Source organism: Hippocampus bargibanti, linkage group LG04, assembly GCF_051943395.1.
Source record: "Hippocampus bargibanti isolate YZ-2025 linkage group LG04, ASM5194339v1, whole genome shotgun sequence".
NCBI lineage: Eukaryota > Metazoa > Chordata > Actinopteri > Syngnathiformes > Syngnathidae > Hippocampus > Hippocampus bargibanti.
Genome location: NC_142737.1, coordinates 1,346,645 through 1,367,099, shown reverse-complemented (window position 1 = coordinate 1,367,099; position 20,455 = coordinate 1,346,645). Strand labels below are relative to the sequence as shown.

At 38.1% G+C, this 20,455-nt stretch overlaps 1 protein-coding gene and 1 long non-coding RNA gene across 2 annotated transcripts; one reads left to right on the top strand and one right to left on the bottom strand.

Annotated features, from left to right (window-relative positions):
- Positions 1-413: 413 nt before the first annotated feature.
- Positions 414-19,205, top strand: LOC148898662 (uncharacterized). Its single transcript, XR_016114618.1, has 3 exons — positions 414-534; positions 8,470-8,636; positions 19,071-19,205. It is a non-coding gene; the product is annotated as an uncharacterized LOC148898662 (long non-coding RNA).
- On the bottom strand, positions 4,040-19,181 carry cabp7a (calcium binding protein 7a). The gene is made up of 5 exons (XM_088995418.1): positions 19,049-19,181; positions 10,505-10,648; positions 9,720-9,832; positions 8,506-8,656; positions 4,040-6,820 (listed from the first exon to the last, which is right to left on the bottom strand). The coding sequence occupies exons 1-5, from the start codon at positions 19,155-19,157 to the stop codon at positions 6,690-6,692; spliced, it is 648 nt and encodes a 215-aa protein (XP_088851544.1). The 5' UTR covers positions 19,158-19,181; the 3' UTR covers positions 4,040-6,689.
- Positions 19,206-20,455: the final 1,250 nt, after the last annotated feature.

The following is a 20,455-nucleotide window of genomic DNA, read 5'->3' as shown; positions in this document are numbered from 1 at the left end:
TCCTCTTAAATGTGTCTAGTCAAGGCTGTCTGCATTTCCGCTTGTGTTGATAATTTCAAATAATGTACGGCGTACTACAATTTTTATACGAGAATTGTAATTATTTGTAACAGTATCTTTTAGCCAAGGTTTACAGGCATGAACTCAGGGAAGTGGTTCTTAACTTTTTTCAAGATACCGAACCCAACCAATTAATATGCACATTCACCGAACACTTCATGAGTGAAAAATAAATGTTGTCTTTTTACGATATTCAAAATGTTAGAAATTGCATTTATTAAAAAAACGGAAAGTTAAATAACATTTCGGGATATCAGTGGACATTTTTATTTGACGTTTTACGACTTTTTTATCACGACAGTCAACAAATTGACGACAAAGGAACAAAATTTCCCACAGCAGTGATTGGACACGCGTTGTCACGTGATCGTTTGCAGCCAGTGCTGGCTAAAGTGGGCGTGACCCTCCAGAGGCTCCGTCGTCGGACCGTCTCACTGAATCTCTGTTCTTTGATTCAACAACCACTGAATTAGGGTAAGGAATGTCACTCCAAAATTCTCCAAATTCATATTAACGATTAAAAAAATGGTTTATTGCTCAGACCCCTCCTCTCCCATTAGTTTTCAGAGAGAATTGTAACTTTTTTTAGAGTGGGGGGCGAGCAAACATGTCTAGCTGTTAGCTAGTTTTTCACGATTACGTTTTTTCTAAAGGTAATGTGATTATTTTAAATATTGGAAATATGAATTTCTATAACATGAATGACTTTTACGAACATACTTAAACGTGTTTTCATCAATAAATCGGATTTAGTTTTTCTATATTGATTCAATGTTTTTCAAACTTTAGGGTTTTCTTTTAAAAATAAGATGAAAAGTTACAGAAACTCATAAAATTTGCATACACCTCAAGTGTAACAAAATATTTTCTATTTTTTATTAGTTTTGTTATTTTTTATATGTATGTATGTTTTTATATGTATATATCTATATGTTCCACTCTTTTCTATCTGGCCGCTCTCAGTTCTGTGTAGCTCTAACTCTTGTTTCTATGTATAATTGTATTTTATTTATTGTATTCTATTTGTGATTGCATGTTATTTATTATAGTTGCTATGCTTGTCTGTGACTGCAAAGTGTCCTTGAGAGCTTTGAAAGGCACTTAAAATAAAATGTATTATTCTTATTATTACATTTACAGTGAAAAAAAAGCAAATAAACCCTAACCTTAATACTAAATAAACACAAACACTAACCGCTAAGCCTAAAGTAGCCCGAACCATAACCCTAAAATTTATCCGAGCCCTAACCCTAAGCCTAACCCTAAACCCCTAACCCTCACCGTAAATCTAACCTTAACCCCATACCCTAACCCCCTAACCCTGAACCCTCACCCTTAACCCTAACAAACTTTCAAAAGCTTTCAAAAGCTTCCAAAAACTTTCAAAAACTTTCATAAACTTTCAAAAACTTTCAAAACCTTTCAAAAACTTTCAAAAACATTAAAAAGCTTTCAAAAACTTTCAAAAACCTTCAAAACATTTCTAAAACTTTCAAAACCCTTTCTTTCAAAAACTTTCAAAAACTTTCATAAACGTTCAAAAGCTTTCAAAAACATTCAAAAACTTTCAAAAACTTTCATAAACGTTAAAAAAACTTTCAAAAACTTTACAAAACTTTCAAAAACCTTACTTTCAAAAACTTTCAAAAGCTTTCAAAAACTTTCAAAAACTTTCACAAACTTTCAAAAACATTCAAAAGCTTTCAAAAACTTTCAATGACTTTCAAAAACGTTCATAAACTTTCAAAACTTTCAAAAAACCTTCAAAACATTTCTAAAACTTTCAAAAACCTTTCTTTCAAAAACTTTCAAAAACATTCAAAAGCTTTCAAAAACTTTCAGAAACTTTCAGAAACTCAAAAACTTTCAAAAAAACCCTCAAAACATTTCTAAAACTTTCAAAAACCTTTCTTTCAAAAACTTTCAAAAACATTCAAAAGCTTTCAAAAACTTTCACAAACTTTCACAAACTTTCAAAAACTTTCCAAACCATAGCATTAACCTTAACATCATCCTTAATAAAATTGCTGCTGTGGACTGCAAATTTCCCCACACTATATCCCCTAACCCTCACCGTAAGTCTAACCCTAACCCCTGACCCTAACCCCCGAACCTTAACCCCGAACCTCACCCCTAACCCTAACTTTCAAAAACCTTTCTTTCAAAAACTTTTCCAAAACTTTCAAAAATATTTCACAAACTTTCAAAAGCTTTCCAAAACTTTCAAAACATTAGCATTAACCTTAACCCTAACCATAACCCAAACCCCTAAACCTAAACCAAACAGTAACCCCCTAACCTCCTCACGCCCTAACCCCTAACCCTTTAACCTCCTGACCCCCAAACCCTCTGACCCCCTAACTCTAACCGAATCAAAGCATAACATTTTTATTAAGTCATACGAACAAGAGAATAGGAAAATTTCCAGATAATTTGTGCAGTTTTGGAAATGAATCATATCGTACAAATATACACCGATTTTTTTTCAGATTGAGCAAAAAAATTAATCATAACATTACCAAAACAAAGCCATCTCTTTTTCAAATAAAAAGAAATAATGTGTCTTTTTTATGATATCAATTTTCTCTGACTGTTCATTTTTTTTCCACTCTTCGTTGTCACCATGACAACTGAAGGACACGCCATCTTTTTTCTTTTCCTTCCACTCTGCCGGGCGGCGCCACGGCAACGTTGGCCTACATTTTCCAATATATCTTTATTTGTATTTTCCTCTGTGACGTACAAGCGCATTGACGCATTCCAAGATGTTTTGTTCCCTTTTTTTCCCCCCCAAGAACGGATCCGCACCTCTGCAGTAGACCATCCCATACGCCCCGTACGCCATCCCACCCCCTTTGCCCCCACCACATCTATCCTGTTTCCATTAGCAACCGAATAGAGAAAAGTAAGACGTGCATGCACTAATTCACGGATGGGACGCTAGATGCTGATAGGTTGCGTCACAATGACATCATCAATTTGCCATACAGCCGATGAATATTTTAGCATTTGCCACGCTAAGTGGAACACGAAATGGAATTTGTAGACCAAAAAAAAATGTGCTTTTTAGCAAAACACCAGGGACGTTTCGTCTGTAGTGTCACGCTAGCCTATTAGCGTAGCGGCGTTATGCTAATGTTGAGCTAAAAAGGGCATTTATTGAAATACAGACAGAGTGTGTAATGCAAAAAGTGTGTATCCCAAACATTAATTTCCCATAGGAAACCATTAAAATGAGAATAATCAGTTCTCAGTTCCCCATAAAACATAATTTTCTACTTTTCTAAACCTTAAAACTACACAAAATATACCTTATTTTATGTATAATAAATGTGCTATGGTATTATAATTGAAGAGATAAGCTGTACTGTATAATAAAGTGGTTTTATTGACCTTTGTGATGGTCGTTAATGGCTTGATGAAATGGAGTGGCCGCTTTCATCAGCATGAAACACTTGATGAGGAACGTAGCCTTCTTCATTCACCATTTTGAGGAATGATCCCTTGGAGGTGCTTTCTCTGCCATCATTTTACCTTGTTCCTCATCAATTGTGGGCTGTTTAGCTGGGTTGATAGCTTGTGCGGTTATTTGTGGAGCCTGATTGATGTGAATTTTAACCTTGCAGTCTACACTCAACTATCAATAAAGTTGAAACGAGTCCAAATTTCACTGTTTTCTATCCATTTTGTCACTCGTCTGCCTGTCTCTTTCATGTTTAACCCCCCCTCTCACTGCTGCAATCTTGACCAATCACGTGGGTTTAATTGACGACTGGGGGCGGGGAATAGAGGACCAAAAGAAGCCGGCTGCCATTTTGTTGTTCGGAGACTCACTCATTGTGGCAGCTTCCATTTCAAATTTGTGTAAATGTTAGCGCGTGTCGGATGTGATTTCATGCGCACGGACGTTAGCATGTGTTAGCATGTTAGCTTGTATCGAAAAGGCAAGTGAGAGTTTTGTGACATATGATATTTTATGCTTTATTTGGTTTTCTTTTTAGGGCAAAAATAAAAATAAAAAAATAACCCCGCCACATTCCACGGATACAAAGAGACAGCAAAAGTTACATCCACTTGGAAACATGAAAACATTTATTTCACGCCGTCAAAACATGTGTTTGTGTGTTTGTATTTCAACACGTATCAATAAAATCATAAGGCAATAAATGAACTATTGATTACTAATTCATCACATGGGATGGGGTGAGACAATCATGGTGGTCATTTGTGTTTGTTGTGCGCTGCAGCGGCTTGTAAAGTGCAAAATGGAATCATGTGTTGGCGCACATGACATGACATCCGCGAAGAAGATTATTATTATTATTATTATTATTATTATTATTTAGAATTTTCCCAACGTTTGTATGTTTTCGCATCAAAAATGTGTTTGCCCATGTGACTGCATTTTAGCAATTGTTCGCATTTGTTACAGTGTTTTTAGCTCGCACGCTAGCCCATGGTAGCATATGTTTGCTTGTTGGGGTTCCAAATGGGATCATAAGAGCATTTGCCAAGTTAGCATTTGTTCGTACATGTTAGCATTGTATGAGCATATGTTAGCCTTGTGGCACCTGTTTTGTATGTTTATGAGTATTAGTTCATAGCACATGTTAGCGTGTGTTCGCAAATGATAATTCGGTGGCCTGTGTTTCCGTGTTTGGGAATATTAGCAGAATGATAGCTTGTTATAAATTAAGATTAGCGCATGTTCCAACATTTTAGTGAATGTTAGCATATGCCAGCACATTTGGCCTGTGTGTTAGCCTATGCTAGCGTATGTTAGTTTGTTGCCAATTTAGCATTTGTTCGTACATGTTAGCATTGTATGAGCATATGTTAGCCTCGTGGCACCTGTTGTGTATGTTTATGAGTATTTGTTCATCGCGCATGTTAGCATGTGTTAGCCAAATCGAATCAGGCCCATTTCAAAGACATGTTTGTCATTTATTGACACAATTTCGGGCTTTTTGATTTGTACTTTTTCGATTCAAAAAGAAGTGCTGTTTGAAATGAGTGGTTTGGAATGCCGCTGCTCGCCATTTTGTTTATTGCTTCATCACAATGCACTCTGACTCGCACACACACACACACACACACACACACACACACACACTTCAGACACTTCCGTGACCCCCAATTTTTTTGTCAAGCCCAAAGTAAAGCAGCCCTTCCTTTTCAAACACACACACACACACACACACACACACACACACACACACACACACACACACACACACACACTGGTTCACAGTTTAGCATTAATACACAGTTGGTGTAATCATGATGTAAACACAGATATACAAAAACACAGTCGTTGAAGTCCATGCATATCATGCATAGATGAGGTTATCCCAGTGTCTTGCTCTATTTTTCCACCAACGGCGCCCCCTGCTGTCTCGGGAAGCTCGCCGGTACAGTAAACTCCCGTTAGATTGAATTTTATGTATTTATTTTTTTCAGCAGTCAAGTCCAAATTAGGAGTTGGATGGTCGGACATGTAGTACCACAACCTGCCACTACATGCCAAGGCAGCACTGAGAACAAATGCAGCATAATTAACATATTTTTTTTCGGTTGTTCCCGCTGTGGAAAAATACATGTTGCTTCACTGTTTATTATATTAGACAACCGTTGTTTGAAAACTGATAAATATTAACCCATTCACTGCCAGACATATGCAAAAATGTGTCCACTCCAGTGCCAGGGTTTTTGTCATTATCACTTGAATTCCAGGACTCACTGAATATTGACTTACAGGACTACATAAACATTCAATACAGCGTTAGAGACCTTTGACTCTTCTTTCATAAGAAAAAAAAAAATAATCCTAAATGATATGGGTCTGGAGTTATATGAGTTTGAAATGGGGGTGGCTGTCCAAAATACAATGCAAAATGGTTTTATTAGGCGCTTTAGCAACAGCTGACGCTGGAACAAAGCGCTAACATGGGAAAAAAAGGAACATTCTGACCCCTTGTGGAAAAACATTGCCAGAGGCCATGGCCAGCGCATTATCGGCACCCTAGCATGAAAAAACAACACCTGAACAAATTAGGGAATGGCGCTCTATGTCATGTTTTCAATTCCCGAATAAATTTGTGAATGGAAGTGAATGAGTTAATGAGTATTCAAGGATGACCAGTGCTTTACCGGCACCCTCGCATGAAAAAACAAAACCCGAACAAATTTGGGAATGGCGCTCTATGTCATATTTTCAATTCCCGAATAAATTCGTGAATGGCAGTGAATGAGATAATGACCATGTTATCGATGCTAATTACTTTAGCCTGTCTATAGCATTTTCTTTAAAATATTAGCATTAAGCTAAAATTGAAATGTGGTTTCTTATTATTTTTTCTATATTTTAGATTGTTACCTTTTGGCGTAGGTTGTAAACGAATCCTTGCGAGAAACGGGGGTTCACTGTGTTGTATTACACACACACACACACACACACACACACACACACACACACACACACACACACACACACACACACACACACGCGTGTACGTCACAACTGCAACAATGACAAATCGTAGCGATATGTGGTCCACGTGTCAGTTTGTTCGCCAGCTCCTTCAAAATAAAACATCTGAGTTGTCCCGTTCAGTCTTGTAGTTTGTGAACTATTTCATGCCGCTTCGCAGCACCTGATTGGCGGCGATTAGCATGACGCTGATGATGAAGGCGATGGCGAAGGCGCAGATCAGGCTCTTGCGCACGCACGTCTGCTTGACCTGCTGCGTCGGGCTGGAACCTACGCGGCGTAAACGGCACAAAGTAGAAGAATCAAAGAGCGAAACGGTTCATCTTAACTGCCAGACGATGTGCTAAAATGTGTCCACTCGTGTGCCAGGGTTTTTGTCACTTTCACTCAAATTGCAGGAACCGCAGAATATTGCGTTTTAGGACGACTAATCAACATTCAATGCAGCGTAAGAAACCTTTGACTCTCTTCTTTCATCAGAAAAAAAGAGTTAATTCCTAAATGATATGGGTCTGGAGTTATATGAGCTTGAAATAGGGGCAGTAAATAATTGTATCAATATATTTTGGGATTTTCCTTTGTGAATTTTTGTCAATTCTTATTTTTATTCCAGGAGGAAAAGGTCACCATTAAAAGCACAGTCATAATATTGTAAAAAAAAAAAAATATTTTTATTTGAAAAAGTCGTGTAGTATGACTTTTTTTTCTCAAAATAGCTGTACTTTTTTCCAAAGGAGTCCAAAATATTTATTTGTGCATCGTCATATGTTATTTATTTATTTATTTATTTATTTATTTATTTATGACTTTTTATGGATTTACTTATTTATCTATTTATTGGTTTGTTTATTTGTTTGTTTGTTGATTTATTTATTACAATATTTTCTGGACTAGAAAGCGCACCTTGAAACAAATGACATATTTAAAAATGTTTCCACACATAAGGTGCACCGCATTATAAGGGGCACCTTCAATGAATGCACATATTTTAAAACGTTTTCCACACATAAGGCGCACCGTATTATGAGGCGTATGTTCAGCTTTTGGAAAAAAAGCTTTTAGGTGCGTCTAAGGTGCGCCTTATAGTGCAGAAAATACGGTATTTATTTATTAACTTTTTTATTTATTCGTTTATTTATTCATTTACTTATTAATTTACTTATTTGTTGTTTATGTGTGCTTATATATTGATTTATTTATTGATTTTTTTATTTATGTATTTATTCATTCATTTATTTATTTGTTTTTTATTCACTTATTTATTTACTTATTTATTTACCTATTTATCTATTAGTTTGTTTGTTTATGTGAGTGTTTATTCATCTATTTGTTTGTGTGTGTTTATTTATCTATTTATGTGCCTATTTATTCTTTTACGTGTATTTATTATATATATATATATATAGATAGATAGATATATATATAATTTTCTCAAAATAGCTGTACGTTTTACCAAAGGAGTCCTAAATATTTTTTCGTGCATCCTCATCGGTATTTTTTATTTATTTATTGCTTTTTATTTATTTACTTATTTATTCTATTTATTTGTTTGTTTGTTTGTTTATTCATTACTTATTTATTTACTAATTTATGTCCTTATTTATCTGTTTGTTTGTTTATGTGAGTATTTATGTATTTATCTATTTGTTTGTGTGTGTTTATTGATCTATTTTTCTGCCTATTTATTGTTATACATGTATTTATCTATTTACTTATGTATTTATTTGTTGTTTATGTGTGTGCTTGTATATTTATTTATTTTATCTGTGTGTTTATTTGTCTATTTATATATTTACTGTTATATATGTATATTTAGAAATGTCTTTATTACTTTATTGATATTTATTGATATTTATCTATTTGCTTATTTATTTGATGATGTCATTTTTTTTTTTTTTTTTTTTTTTTTTTTTTTCAAGATGGCGGCGGCGGCAGGCAAAACGAGGCGTTCTTACTGTCGATATCCAGCTGGCAGTCCTCGGGGTTCTCGATATGGTTCTCTTCAGTCATGATGATGTTCTCGATGTCCTTCATGGACAGATGATCGCAGAAGGTGTCGTACAGGAGACGCTTCAGTTCCTCCACGGTTAGTTTCTGCATGTCACACTGAGCCACCAAAACAAAACAAAAAACACAAATAAATAATCTGCCGTACTTTCCCTACTAAATTGGAACGAATTTGTCTGTTCCATTTTAATGGCAAAAAAATTTGAAAAAGAAATACAGTGATACCCTTGGCTTACGAACTTCATTGGTTCCCAGACTGAGTGTGTAAGGCGAAAAGTGTGTATCCCAAAAATTAATTTCCCATAGAAAACCATTAACATGAGAATAATCTGTTCCCAGGTCCCCATAAAACATCATTTTTCTACTAAATAAGCCTTAAAACTACACACAATATACCTTATTTTATGTATAATAAATGTGAAATGGTACTATAATGAAAGAGATAAACTGTACTGTTTAATAAAGTGGTTTTATTGACCTTTGTGATGGTCGTTGATCGCTTGATGGAATGGAGTGGCCGGTTTCATCAGCATTAAACACTTGATGAGGAACGTCGCCTTCTTCTTTCACCATCTTGAGGAAGGATCCGTTGTAGGTGCTTCCTCTGCCATAATTTTACCTAGTTCCTCATCAATTGTGTTCTGTTTAGCTGGGTTGATAGCTTTTTGCATCAAGTGTCCAGATGACTTGTGCAGGTTATTCATGGAGCCTGATTGATGGGAATTTTAACCTTGCAGTCTACACTCAAAGTTGAAACGAGTAAAAATTTTACTGTTTTCTCTCCATTTTATACTCTCTCTCTCTCTGTCGTCTGCCTGTCTCTTTTATGTTTAAACCACCTCTCTTCACTGCTGCATACTTGACCAATCCCGTGGCTTTCACCGGATGACTGGGGGCAGGGAATACAGGACAAAAAAAATGTCGGCTGCCATTTTCTTGTTAGGAGAACAAGCTCATTCAAGAACGACACATCACTGCGGTGCTCGATGTGTATCCCGAGAAATAGTTCATATGCCAAGGTAAAATATTCATAAATTTAACATTCGTAAAGCAAAAAGTTTGTAAGCCAAGTTGGGAAACCGAGGTATCAGTATAAAAGTAAGATGTACTAAAATTAAAAACAAAAAACAGTGTTGTGTGTTGGGGAGTTTGCATGGTTTACCTTCCAGAAAACCGAGTCAAAATCGGTTCCGTTGAACTTGTCGGGCATGGCGGCCGCTGTCAACTTGGGCCCGAGTAGCGTGACAAATTCCTCAAAGTCCACCTGGCCGTCGCCTGGCCAACAAATGCTAATGTCAATGTACATGTCAAAGTCCACGTGATACACACACACATATATATATATATATATATATATATATATATATATATATATATATATATATATATATATATATATATATATATATATATATATATATATATAATATATATATATATGTAGATGTGGATATGGATATAAATATGGATAAATATAAATATAATGTGGATGTGGATGTGAATATGGATTTGGATGTGGATATGGATATAAATATGGGTATAAATATGGATATAAATATGGATCTAAATGTAAATTTAAATATAAATATAATGTAGATGTGGATGTGGATGTGAATATGGATGTGGATGTGGATGTAAGTATGGGTATAAATATGGATATAAATATGGATATAAATATAAATATGGATCTAACTGTAAATTTAAATGTAAAAAAATAAATGTAAATTTAAATTCTGGTATAGACTCTGGTATTGATAGTGATAATTCTATATTTCTCCACACATTTTTGTACAAACTCAATTTAAATGCACAACATTCAGAAAAAAATCTCAAATTTATCCTAAAAAAAAAATCACATTTTGATCGTTTTTTTTTTTTTTTTTTTTATGAATCGAGAAAAAAAAAGCTAATAGTTGTGCCGTGAGCGGGTGCGCCTACGCGCCTCACCATCCATGTCCAGGCGCTGAATGATGACCTCCAGCTCGACCTCGTTGGGCATGTACCCGAGGGAGCGCATGGCCATGCCTAATTCCTGCTTGGAGATAAAGCCGTTGCCGTCGCGGTCGAACACCTTGAACGCCTCGCGGATCTCTACACACGCACACACACACACACACACACACACACACACACACACACACACACACACACACACACACACACACACACACGCACACACGCACACACACACACACGCACACAGATCTTAATCCCACTTTGAAACATGAACCTTAATTTTGAAACCCTAATCTTATTTATTTCACATTTCACACAGCAAAGTGATGAAAGGAAGAGGAAAGGAAATAAAGAAGTAGAAAAACTACTACTACAACTGTGAATGAAAACAAACTGTCATAAAAAATAGTCACACACTTCACCCCAAGTCATTTTTGTCACTCTGTAGTAAGAACAGTGCACGACATTATTGGATAGACACTGCAGGGAAAGGCTAGCAACCTAGCTGGCTATCTATTTGCTAACCCTTTGCTAGCTACCTAGTTGGCTATCTATTTGCTATACATTTGCTTTCTAGCTAGCCACCTACCTGGCTATCTATTTGCTATCCATTTGCTATCTATTAGCGAGCTACCGAGCTGGTTATTTGCTATGTATTAGCTAGCTTCCTAGCTGGCTATCTATTTACTATATATTAGTTAGCTAGCTTTCTGTCTATTAGAGTTACATCCAAGTCTGGCAAAATGTCACACAGAGATTTCTCGCCTCATTTTTCTCAGCTTCTGTCTCGTTCTTATTGATTTTTATTGATTTTTGTTTCTTCTCCTTTTCTTCACGCCGCTGCCAGATTTCACCATGAGACGACGCCTCAGACGGGGAAATTCTATGGACATATTTCAGTTTAGCTATCCAGCTGGCTATCTTTTATCTATCTATCTATCTTATCTATCTATCTATCTATCTATCTATCTATCTATCTATCTATCTATCTATCTATCTATCTATCTATCTATCTATCTATCTATCTATCTATCTATCTATCTATCTATCTATCTATCTATCTATTTTTTAGCTATCAAGCTGCCTAGCTATCTAGCTAATAGATAACTAATAGATAGCCAGTTAGATAGCGAATAGATAGCTAGCTAGGTAGCCAGCTAATTAGTTAGCTAGCGAATAGATAGCAAGTAGTAAGTAACTAAGATAGATAAAAAGCTAGTTAGCTAATACATAGCCAATACATAGTTAATAGATAGCAATCATTTCCCATTGGCGCTATTTTTATTTCAGCTGTCAACCAATAATGAGTTTTAACTAACTGTTTGACAAGTTTATAGTTTTTCATCAAAACTAAACAAACAACTCCCCCCCCCCCAAAAAAATGGGGACTCCAATGAACCGTGCGTGCAAATTCCGAAACACATTGAAGGCAACACGGCCTTCATCCAATCTGCCAGCGTGTCTTCATTTTATGAAATTTGTTCAACCAAATACCAAAGCCGTCCACGTTTTTCACCGCGTTTCTGACTTAGACACACACACACACACACACACACACACACACACACGCACACGCACACACACACACACATAAACACACACAGTGAGTAAAAAGTGTGTGTATCCAAGTAAAATAAAAATACACACAAAAAAATAATTTTGGGTGAATTTGTGAGGACCTTTCTGAAACTTTAACAGCATATATAGACCCTCTAGAAGCCCGTAGAATGAAAAACTTGTGAGCACTGGCCAAAAGGTCCTCACTTGTTAAAAATGTCCTCACTACGTATGGTATAAAATGTTAGTGGTCCTCACAAGACTAGTCATACAAACACATGCACATAGATTTTAAGCTGAGCGCTGGGACTCATCGACGTTGCAGGGCTGGAAATGGGCTACCCACATTATTCTACCTGCTGTGTGTGTGTATGTGTGTGTGCGCGTGTGTGTGTGTGTTGCTAAGTATAGCCAGCTGCGGTAATTTGACCATCTATGTTCTTTCATCCCTCAAGTGTAGGAGGTGAAATGGAGAATATGGAGTCCGCTTCCATTTTTTTTTTTTTTTTTTTTTTTTTTTCATGGCTCTCTTGAAGGTACATTAAGGAGTGCGCGACCGCCCCCTCCGCAAGCACGAGCTTTCGGAAACTAGTGGGGCCATTGCGGCTCTTGCGTGGTGGTGTTTACCATGGTTGAGAAGTGCCATGTTGCGTTGCCGTTCGCGGTCATTCCAGCGCACGTATGGCAACGCATCATGTCACTGGACAGCTAATGGAGAGGGAGTGTGGGTGTGATTTAACGTCAATACGTGTCCGATGCAAACTTTTCTAGCAGTGTAGCACCATCAAGGCCTGCAAAGCCTTCTCTGCAGGCCTAAAAATATATCTGAAGCACAGACTAATGCGAATTATATTTTATTTTGTCCATGAATTCTTATTAAATAATTCTTAATTGTCTTTCAGCTTCCTTTTCCCTTGTTGTGCATGCTTCCAAATGTGTGTTTTCATATTTTAGTATTGAACCAATCACATTTCAGCCATCATTTGTTAGCAGGGTCAGAAATTGACCTGTGCGCCTTCACAATCAGTTCTGCAGGCCCTGGAGCAACTGTTGCTTTAACCAATCAGATTTCGAGTTGGCAATGTCAGAGTTTTTGCAAATTCTAATTGGCTAGCCACTAGCCAAGTATGGTATTACTGGCCGCTAGTGATAATAGCATACTGGCTAGAGCTAGCACATTGTATCGGTAGCAAGCTGCATATGCAAATATATTTTTGGGTTGATTTAATAGCAATTTTGTCAACCCATAATGGCAGAATGAGGAGAAAGAATGGATTTGGTAGCATATTTTCTGCTAAAGTCATTTTCAAGATGGACTTTTCAAGAATAAGAACAGCTTCGAAGCGAGTAAAAATAACAAATAATACTGTAATTTTATGTTGTTATGAATCCACACGTTCATAGTAAAAATTACAATTCGACAGTACAGTGATACCTCGGTTTACGAAACCCTTGGCTTACGAACTTCGGTTTACGAATGGTAAATTTATGAAAATGTTACCTTGGCATACAAACTATTTTTCGGGGTACACACGGAGCTACCTCAATGAGTGATGTGTTGTTCGCGAACGAGCCCTTTCTCCTAACAAGAAAATGGCAGCCGACTGTTTTTGTCCTCTGTTCCCCGCCCCCAGTCTTCGGTTAAAGCCACGTGATTGGTCCAGAACGCAACAGTGAGGGGAGCTGGTTTAAACATTAAAGAGACAGGCAGACGACAGAGAGAAAGTGAGAAAATGGATATAAAACAGTGAATTTTGGACTCATTTCAACTTGGATAGTTCAAAGGCAGAGTGTAGACTGCAAGGTCAAAATTCCCTTCAATCGGGCTCCACAAATAACCCTTAGAAGCCATCTGTACACTTGATGCAAAAAGCTATCAACGCATCTAAACACAACAGAATTGATGAGGAACAAGGTAAAATGACGGCAGAGAAAGCACCTCCAAGGGATCATTCCTCAAAATGATGAAAGAAGAAGGCTACGTTCCTCATCAAGTGTTTCATGCTGATGAAAGCGGCCACTCCATTCCATCAAGCCCTCAACGACCATCACAAAGGTCAATAAAACCACTTTATTATACAGGACAGTTTATTTATTAAATTATAATACACACATTTATTTCCATAATTTTTAATACACATTTATTATACAGAAAATAAGGTATATTTTGTGTGGTTTTAAGTCTTAGAAAATTAGAAAGTAGAAAATCACGTTTTATGGAGACCTGGGAATGGATTATTCTCATTTTAATGGTTTCCGATGGGGAATTAATTTTTGGGCTACACACTTTTCGCCTTACACACTGTCTGGGAAGCAATTAAGTTTGTAAGCCAGGGTATCACTGTATATCTTAATTTTCTTCAAGTACCAAGTCATTTCCTGGCCAACGTCACCCTCTAGTGAACGTGTAGTAAATCACACCTCACTACTAGCACTACTGAAGGCCTAGGAGTGACATGCACGGCCCGCCACTGTTAAAAAGTGACATTGTGTTGCCGTTCGTGGTCATTCGAGCACCCGTATGGCAACGCATCGTGTCACTGGACAGGTAATGGAGGGTCAGGGGCTGATTTAACATCAACACGTGTCGGAAACGGACGTTTCTGGCCACGTCACCGCACAAGAATGGCAGCTCTTGAAATTGAAAATCCACTTGTCGGGCTGCCACGCGTGCCAATTACGCACGCTCGCACACTCGGATTAAGCATGAGAAAATGGTGTTACAAGTCAAGCTCGGGTGGTCGTGTCACCGGAGGCCTTCCGGGACGGTGAGTGAAAATCAACTCGGTATGCCGCCATGCGTGCCAACTGAGCAGCTCACGGTAACGCTTGCTGATGTGCAATTTTATTTCACCGATGTACACCCCTCCCCCCTCTACCCTGGAGGAAGGGATCGGTGATGGCTGGAAAGTGAGCTGCCACCCGTCTCACCTTTCTGGGCTGTCATGCTGTTGATTGACAGCTGTGTGAGATTGTCTGCAAAGGCGGCACTGCTCGTCTGACTTTAATCGGCATTAATAATAATAATAATTATAATATATAATATCAACGCAACAACTCATTTGATGACAATGAGGTTAACATTTTAGCAAAAGAAGCATTATCATAAAACAGCAAAACCCTTCACTTAATCGCCATGGTGGGGTGAGGTTCAATTTGGATCGTTACTACAACCGACTTCTTAGGCAACATAGGCTTAGTTATACTGATGAGGTGATACCAGAGCAAATGGGGCAATTAGGCCAGCTGCAGACCCCATACTCAAGCGGGACAATAGAAGTAATCAGTCAGGACAATAGAAGTAATCAGTGTAGCCGCAGGGAGTAGTCCTCTGCTCCCCCCAACCTGAGAGCAGGGACCAATCATAGCAGAGTCTGGCACCGCCACGTCTTGACAGGAGGGATATATACAGTAAAGTGTCGTTATATCGATATTCAAGGGAGTCCGAAAAAATATCGATATAACCGGGACTATCGATATATCCGATATCGATATAACGAGACTTTACTGTGTATATATATATATATATATATATATATATATATATATATATATATATATGTATATATATATATATCGGTCCAAAACTACCAGCAAAAGATTTTAGTTTGCTGACGAAGCCTCTTGGATAAGATGCAAAACGTCCAACACCTTCAAATTTGTACAGATGACGGCTGAAGAAACCTTGTCATCGATGGACCACTCCTGTATGACTGAGAGCTTACACTGATGTAATATTAACAAAAGCGATCATTGTGACCATTTGTCAATCGTGTACGTTAGCATATTTAGATTTATTGTCATTTTGGTATCTTCTTGATCCCACAGAAAAGCAAGGGCAGGTGGAAAAGTGCCCCAACCAGCTGATGGGAGATTTGCTCACAAGTATTGCAATTAGCTGCGTCACGCAACGATTCACCATCGCGTTATTGATGTCGTTTTCCTTCTAATTTCACCATCAACGCAGTGTTTTCAGATGAAAACAAGTACCCAAAATGCATTGTGTGTCGCTTTCTCGGTCAGGGGCGTTCCCTCCGTGACGTCACGTCAGGAATCGTCATCAGCTCAAAAACAAGACTTCCTGAATATTCAGCGCGAGTCTGAACAGGTCAAATGTAGCGACATGCGCTGGAATCTTTGTCAAATGCGCTCAGTCAAAGTCATTTGAAGTCATTTTCCAAATAATGGACGCAACTTGTCCAGCGGTGTCGGTTGGATTTAAAAACAAAAAAAAATCAACAAGTGCCATCGCTTGCGCTGAGCAGCCGACAAAAGCGGCAGATGGAGCTCAGAGCTCCCTCGCAGGGGATCGCTCCCGTCGCCGCTGTTAAATGTGCATTAGCGCCAAGCATCCCGTCGCTGCAATGAGTGGCACCATCGCGCCCGCCACAAAGGGGCCCTGAAGGAGTCGGACTTTTAGAAGCAAATGTGACATTAGAAGAACACTTTTGTGAACTTCAAGTCTATCGTCCGACCACAGAATGGCTCAAAATAGCACCTTAGCACAGAGCTGCAAAACAAAATGACCAGAATTGATACGGCGAGGCTAAACTCATGCTAGTTTTTTTTACAGTCGTGACAAATTGAGGCTGAATATGCTCACAAATGCTGAAACGACTCAAGTAGACTATTGATCATGACATCAATGTGTAAGAAGAAGCAAATATCCTGCCGATTTCCCATCATCCTCTGCGCAACTACGTCAAGAAAAAAGGCGCAACTGTTTTTTCTGTTTATCGAGCATTAAATTATACAATTTTGCATCCAATTTATAATATATATATATATAAATTGGATGTATTATTTTTTTCACCACATAATGAAATGTGTGTTTATATATAAATAAATAGTAAATATATTTTACTATATATGTAATGCATGAACTGTTTTAATTGTATTAATTTATTCCTGCACCCATACAGAAAAACTAAGCCTGTGACCGTAAAGTGACCTTGAGAGTTTTGAAAGGCGCTTATATATGAAATGTAATATTATTATTTTTATTATTATTATTATTATTTCGCTATCTAGCTAGCTCGATATTTGCTATCTATTAGCTAGCGAGCTAGCTTTCAATTTGAGTTACTTTCGGGTTGAGTAAACACTGGCGCGTGTGGCTGCCGCTGCTCACCCACAGAAAAACAGCCCTTGACTGTAAAGTGACCTTGAGAGTTTTGAAAGGCGCTCATAAATGAAATTTATTATTATTATTATTATTATTATTATTATTATTATTACACCGTTGTTATTATTATTATTATTATTAATAATAATATTCTTATGATTATGAGTATTATTAATATTATTATTATTATTTATCTATCTAGCTCGCTCTCTGCTGGCTATCTAGCTAGTTAGATATTAGGGTTGAGTGAACGCTGGCGCGTGTGGCTGCCGCTGCTCACCCACAGAAAAACAGCCTGTGACTGTAAAGTGACCTTGAGAGTTTTGAAAGCCGCTCATAAATGAAAAATTATTATTATTATTATTATTATTATTATTATTATTATTATTATTATTATTACACCGTTATTATTATTATTAATACTAATAATATTCTTATGATTATTATTATTATTATTATTATTATTATTATTTATCTATCTAGGTCGCTCTCTGCTGGCTATCTAGCTAGTTAGATATTAGGGTTGAATGAACGCTGGCGCGTGTGGCTGTTGCTGCTCACCCACAGAAAAACTAAGCCTGTGACTGTAAAGTGACCTTGAGAGTTTGAAAGGCGCTTAGAAATAAAATCTATAATAATAATATATGTGTGTGGATAATATAGGATTGATATGAACAAAGTCTCGCGAGTGATTAATAATATCGCACTTCTTCTAGTAGAACTCAGTGCTGCCCTGGCATGTTGTGGCATGACGTGGTACTACACTGAAAACACTCATTTAAATTGTACAATTTAAATAATTTTCATGGGTGTTTAAGTTTACACCCATGAAAAACCCAAAACAGGTGTTTGACAAGGTCTTGTTTAGCACGACATCGTAATTTACAGTTAATTTAGTCGCCAACATGTTGCCGATTATTCAAATTGATCAGCGCAGCAGTTCAATATAGCTCGTTAGTTTTTTTTCCGTCTCCCGAGCGTTTCTCTGCTCGCGCAGGCTGCATTGCCACTTGCTTCCAAGTGCGCCGATCTGACAAAATGGCCGCATCCCAGCTCTTTTTTTCCTCTTGAGAGTTTTGAAAGGCGCTTATAAATGAAATGTATTATTATTATTATTATTATTAGTAGTAGTAGTAGTAGTAGTAGTCGTAGTGGTAGTAGTACTAGTAGTATTCTTATTTATCTATCTAGCTAGCTCTCTGCTGGCTATGTAGTTAACAAGATATTAGCTATCTATTAGCTAGCGAGCTAGCTTTCTATCTATTTGAGTTGCTTTCGAGTTGAGTGAACGCTGTGGCTGCACCTGCTCACCCACAGATAAACTAAGCCTGTGACTGTCCTTTATTTGCAATATTTTGTCCTTAGGTGTGGGTAGAAGCAATATTTTAATAATAATAATTCTCATTGGTGTACGAAAATATTTCATGAAGTACATTCCGAACTATCGTTCCTGTTAGATTTTCTACTTTGGTGCAACCTCTTCTATTGCCTGAGACCGTTGCTATCTTTTTGCTAGCTAATAGCTATCTATTGGCTAGCTATTTGCTAGCTATTAGCTATGTATTCGTGAGCTAGCTAGCTTGCTATATATTTGAGTTACTTCGGTGTTGAGTGAACGCTGGCCCGTGTGGCTGCCGCCGCTCACCCACAGAAAAAAACGTATCCTGTGACTGTAAAGTGACCTTGAGAGTTTTGAAAGGCGCTTAGAAATGAAATGTTTATTATTATTAAAATATATGAGCTACAGTTGAAGGAGAAGCCTTTCTGAGCAGACATAAATAGACTTCATCAGGTGCGTCTTGGAGCACGGTCGCGGCGGAATGTGTGGGTGATGCGTGGGTATTGTCTCTCACCTTCCACCTCGTCTTCGGGCAGGTTGACCGGGGCGCTGTACGAGAGGATATCCGGGATGGTGCACATCCCCCGGTACATGAGCGTGGAGGTGATCGGGTGCATCGGCATGGCTGCGAGCCTCTTTAGCCGCCGATTCCAAGCGGGGGGTGAAAACGCGGGTAAGTCAAGTTGAGGTTGGAAACCAAACGACGGCAAGCAAAGTCGCCGAGGCGGCCGCCGCTGGCGGAGCGCGGCAGCGAGGAGCAACGGGGAGACAAAATGTTGCCTCGCTAACCGCCATTCATTCAAGTGGATTTCCCGTCATCAAAATACACCCGCGCGATAAAGTCCAGCTTGCGTGCGGGTGCGCGCACATGCTGCGGCAGCGTGCTGGAACGTGGCGGGGGAGACACTTGTTGTTGACGCGCACACTCTTCCTCCCCGCCAAACCCCGGGGGAATGCTCACGGCACCCACGTACACGCCACGCAACGGAACGTGTGCGAGGAGGAACTCATTTTCCCCGTCTCTCTCTCTCTCTCTCTGTCTCACCCCCCTCACCTCTTTTTACGCATTGTCTTCCCACCAGCACGTCACGCGTCGTGTCACTTGTACACTCGCTCGGACACTCAATTAGGGACACCTGCAACAGCCAATGATAGAAGATGGAAATATTGATGCTGTAAAAAAAAATCAAAAATCTAATAATAATAATAATAATAATAATACATTTGATTTCTCAGCGCTTTTCAAAACGCTCAAGGTCACTTTACAGTCACTGGATGCTGTCTATTCGCTGTCTGTCTGGCTATGTCAGCTATCGGCTGGCTACCTAGTTAGCTATCTATTTGCTATCTAACTAGCTAGCTGGATACCTACCTAGCTATTTATTTGCTATCTAACTAGCTAACTGGCGATCTATTAGTTATCCATTAGCTAGCTAGCTAACTTTTTTATCTATTTGAGTAGTTAGTGCTCACCCACAGTAAAACTTCATCCCGTGACTGTAGTGACTTTGAGAGTTTTGAAAGGCGCTTAGAAATGAAATGGATTATTATTATTATTATTATGATTATTATTATTATCTAGCGAGCTATTTGGATATTTAGCTAGCTAGCTGAATAGATAGCTGACTGTCTTTTGCCATCTATTAGCTAGCTGGCTAGCTTTCCAGCTATTTGAGTTACTTGCGGGTTGAGTGAACGAACTCTGGCGCGTGTGGCTGTCGCTGCTCACCCACAGAAAAAAAACGTATTCTGTGACTGTGACCTTGAGAGTTTTGAAAGGCGGTTAGAAATCACATGTATTCTTATATTTGATATTAAATCGAACGGTATCACTTTAAATGAGCCATATTGATTTTTTTATATTGAATGGGCACCATGGAAAACAATACGAATCACATCGAGGGTGATTTCACGGTGAGTG

Bases quoted from the DNA above. Each gene is read 5' to 3' on its own strand.
- cabp7a (XM_088995418.1), bottom strand. From the start codon at position 19,157: ATGCCGATGCACCCGATCACCTCCACGCTCATGTACCGGGGGATGTGC. The intron at 9,833-10,504 runs GTGAGGCGCGTA...TTTGTTGGCCAG, and splicing joins TCAGCGCCTGGACATGGATG to GCGACGGCCAGGTGGACTTT. The intron at 8,657-9,719 runs GTAAACCATGCA...TTGGTGGCTCAG, and splicing joins TTGACTCGGTTTTCTGGAAG to TGTGACATGCAGAAACTAAC.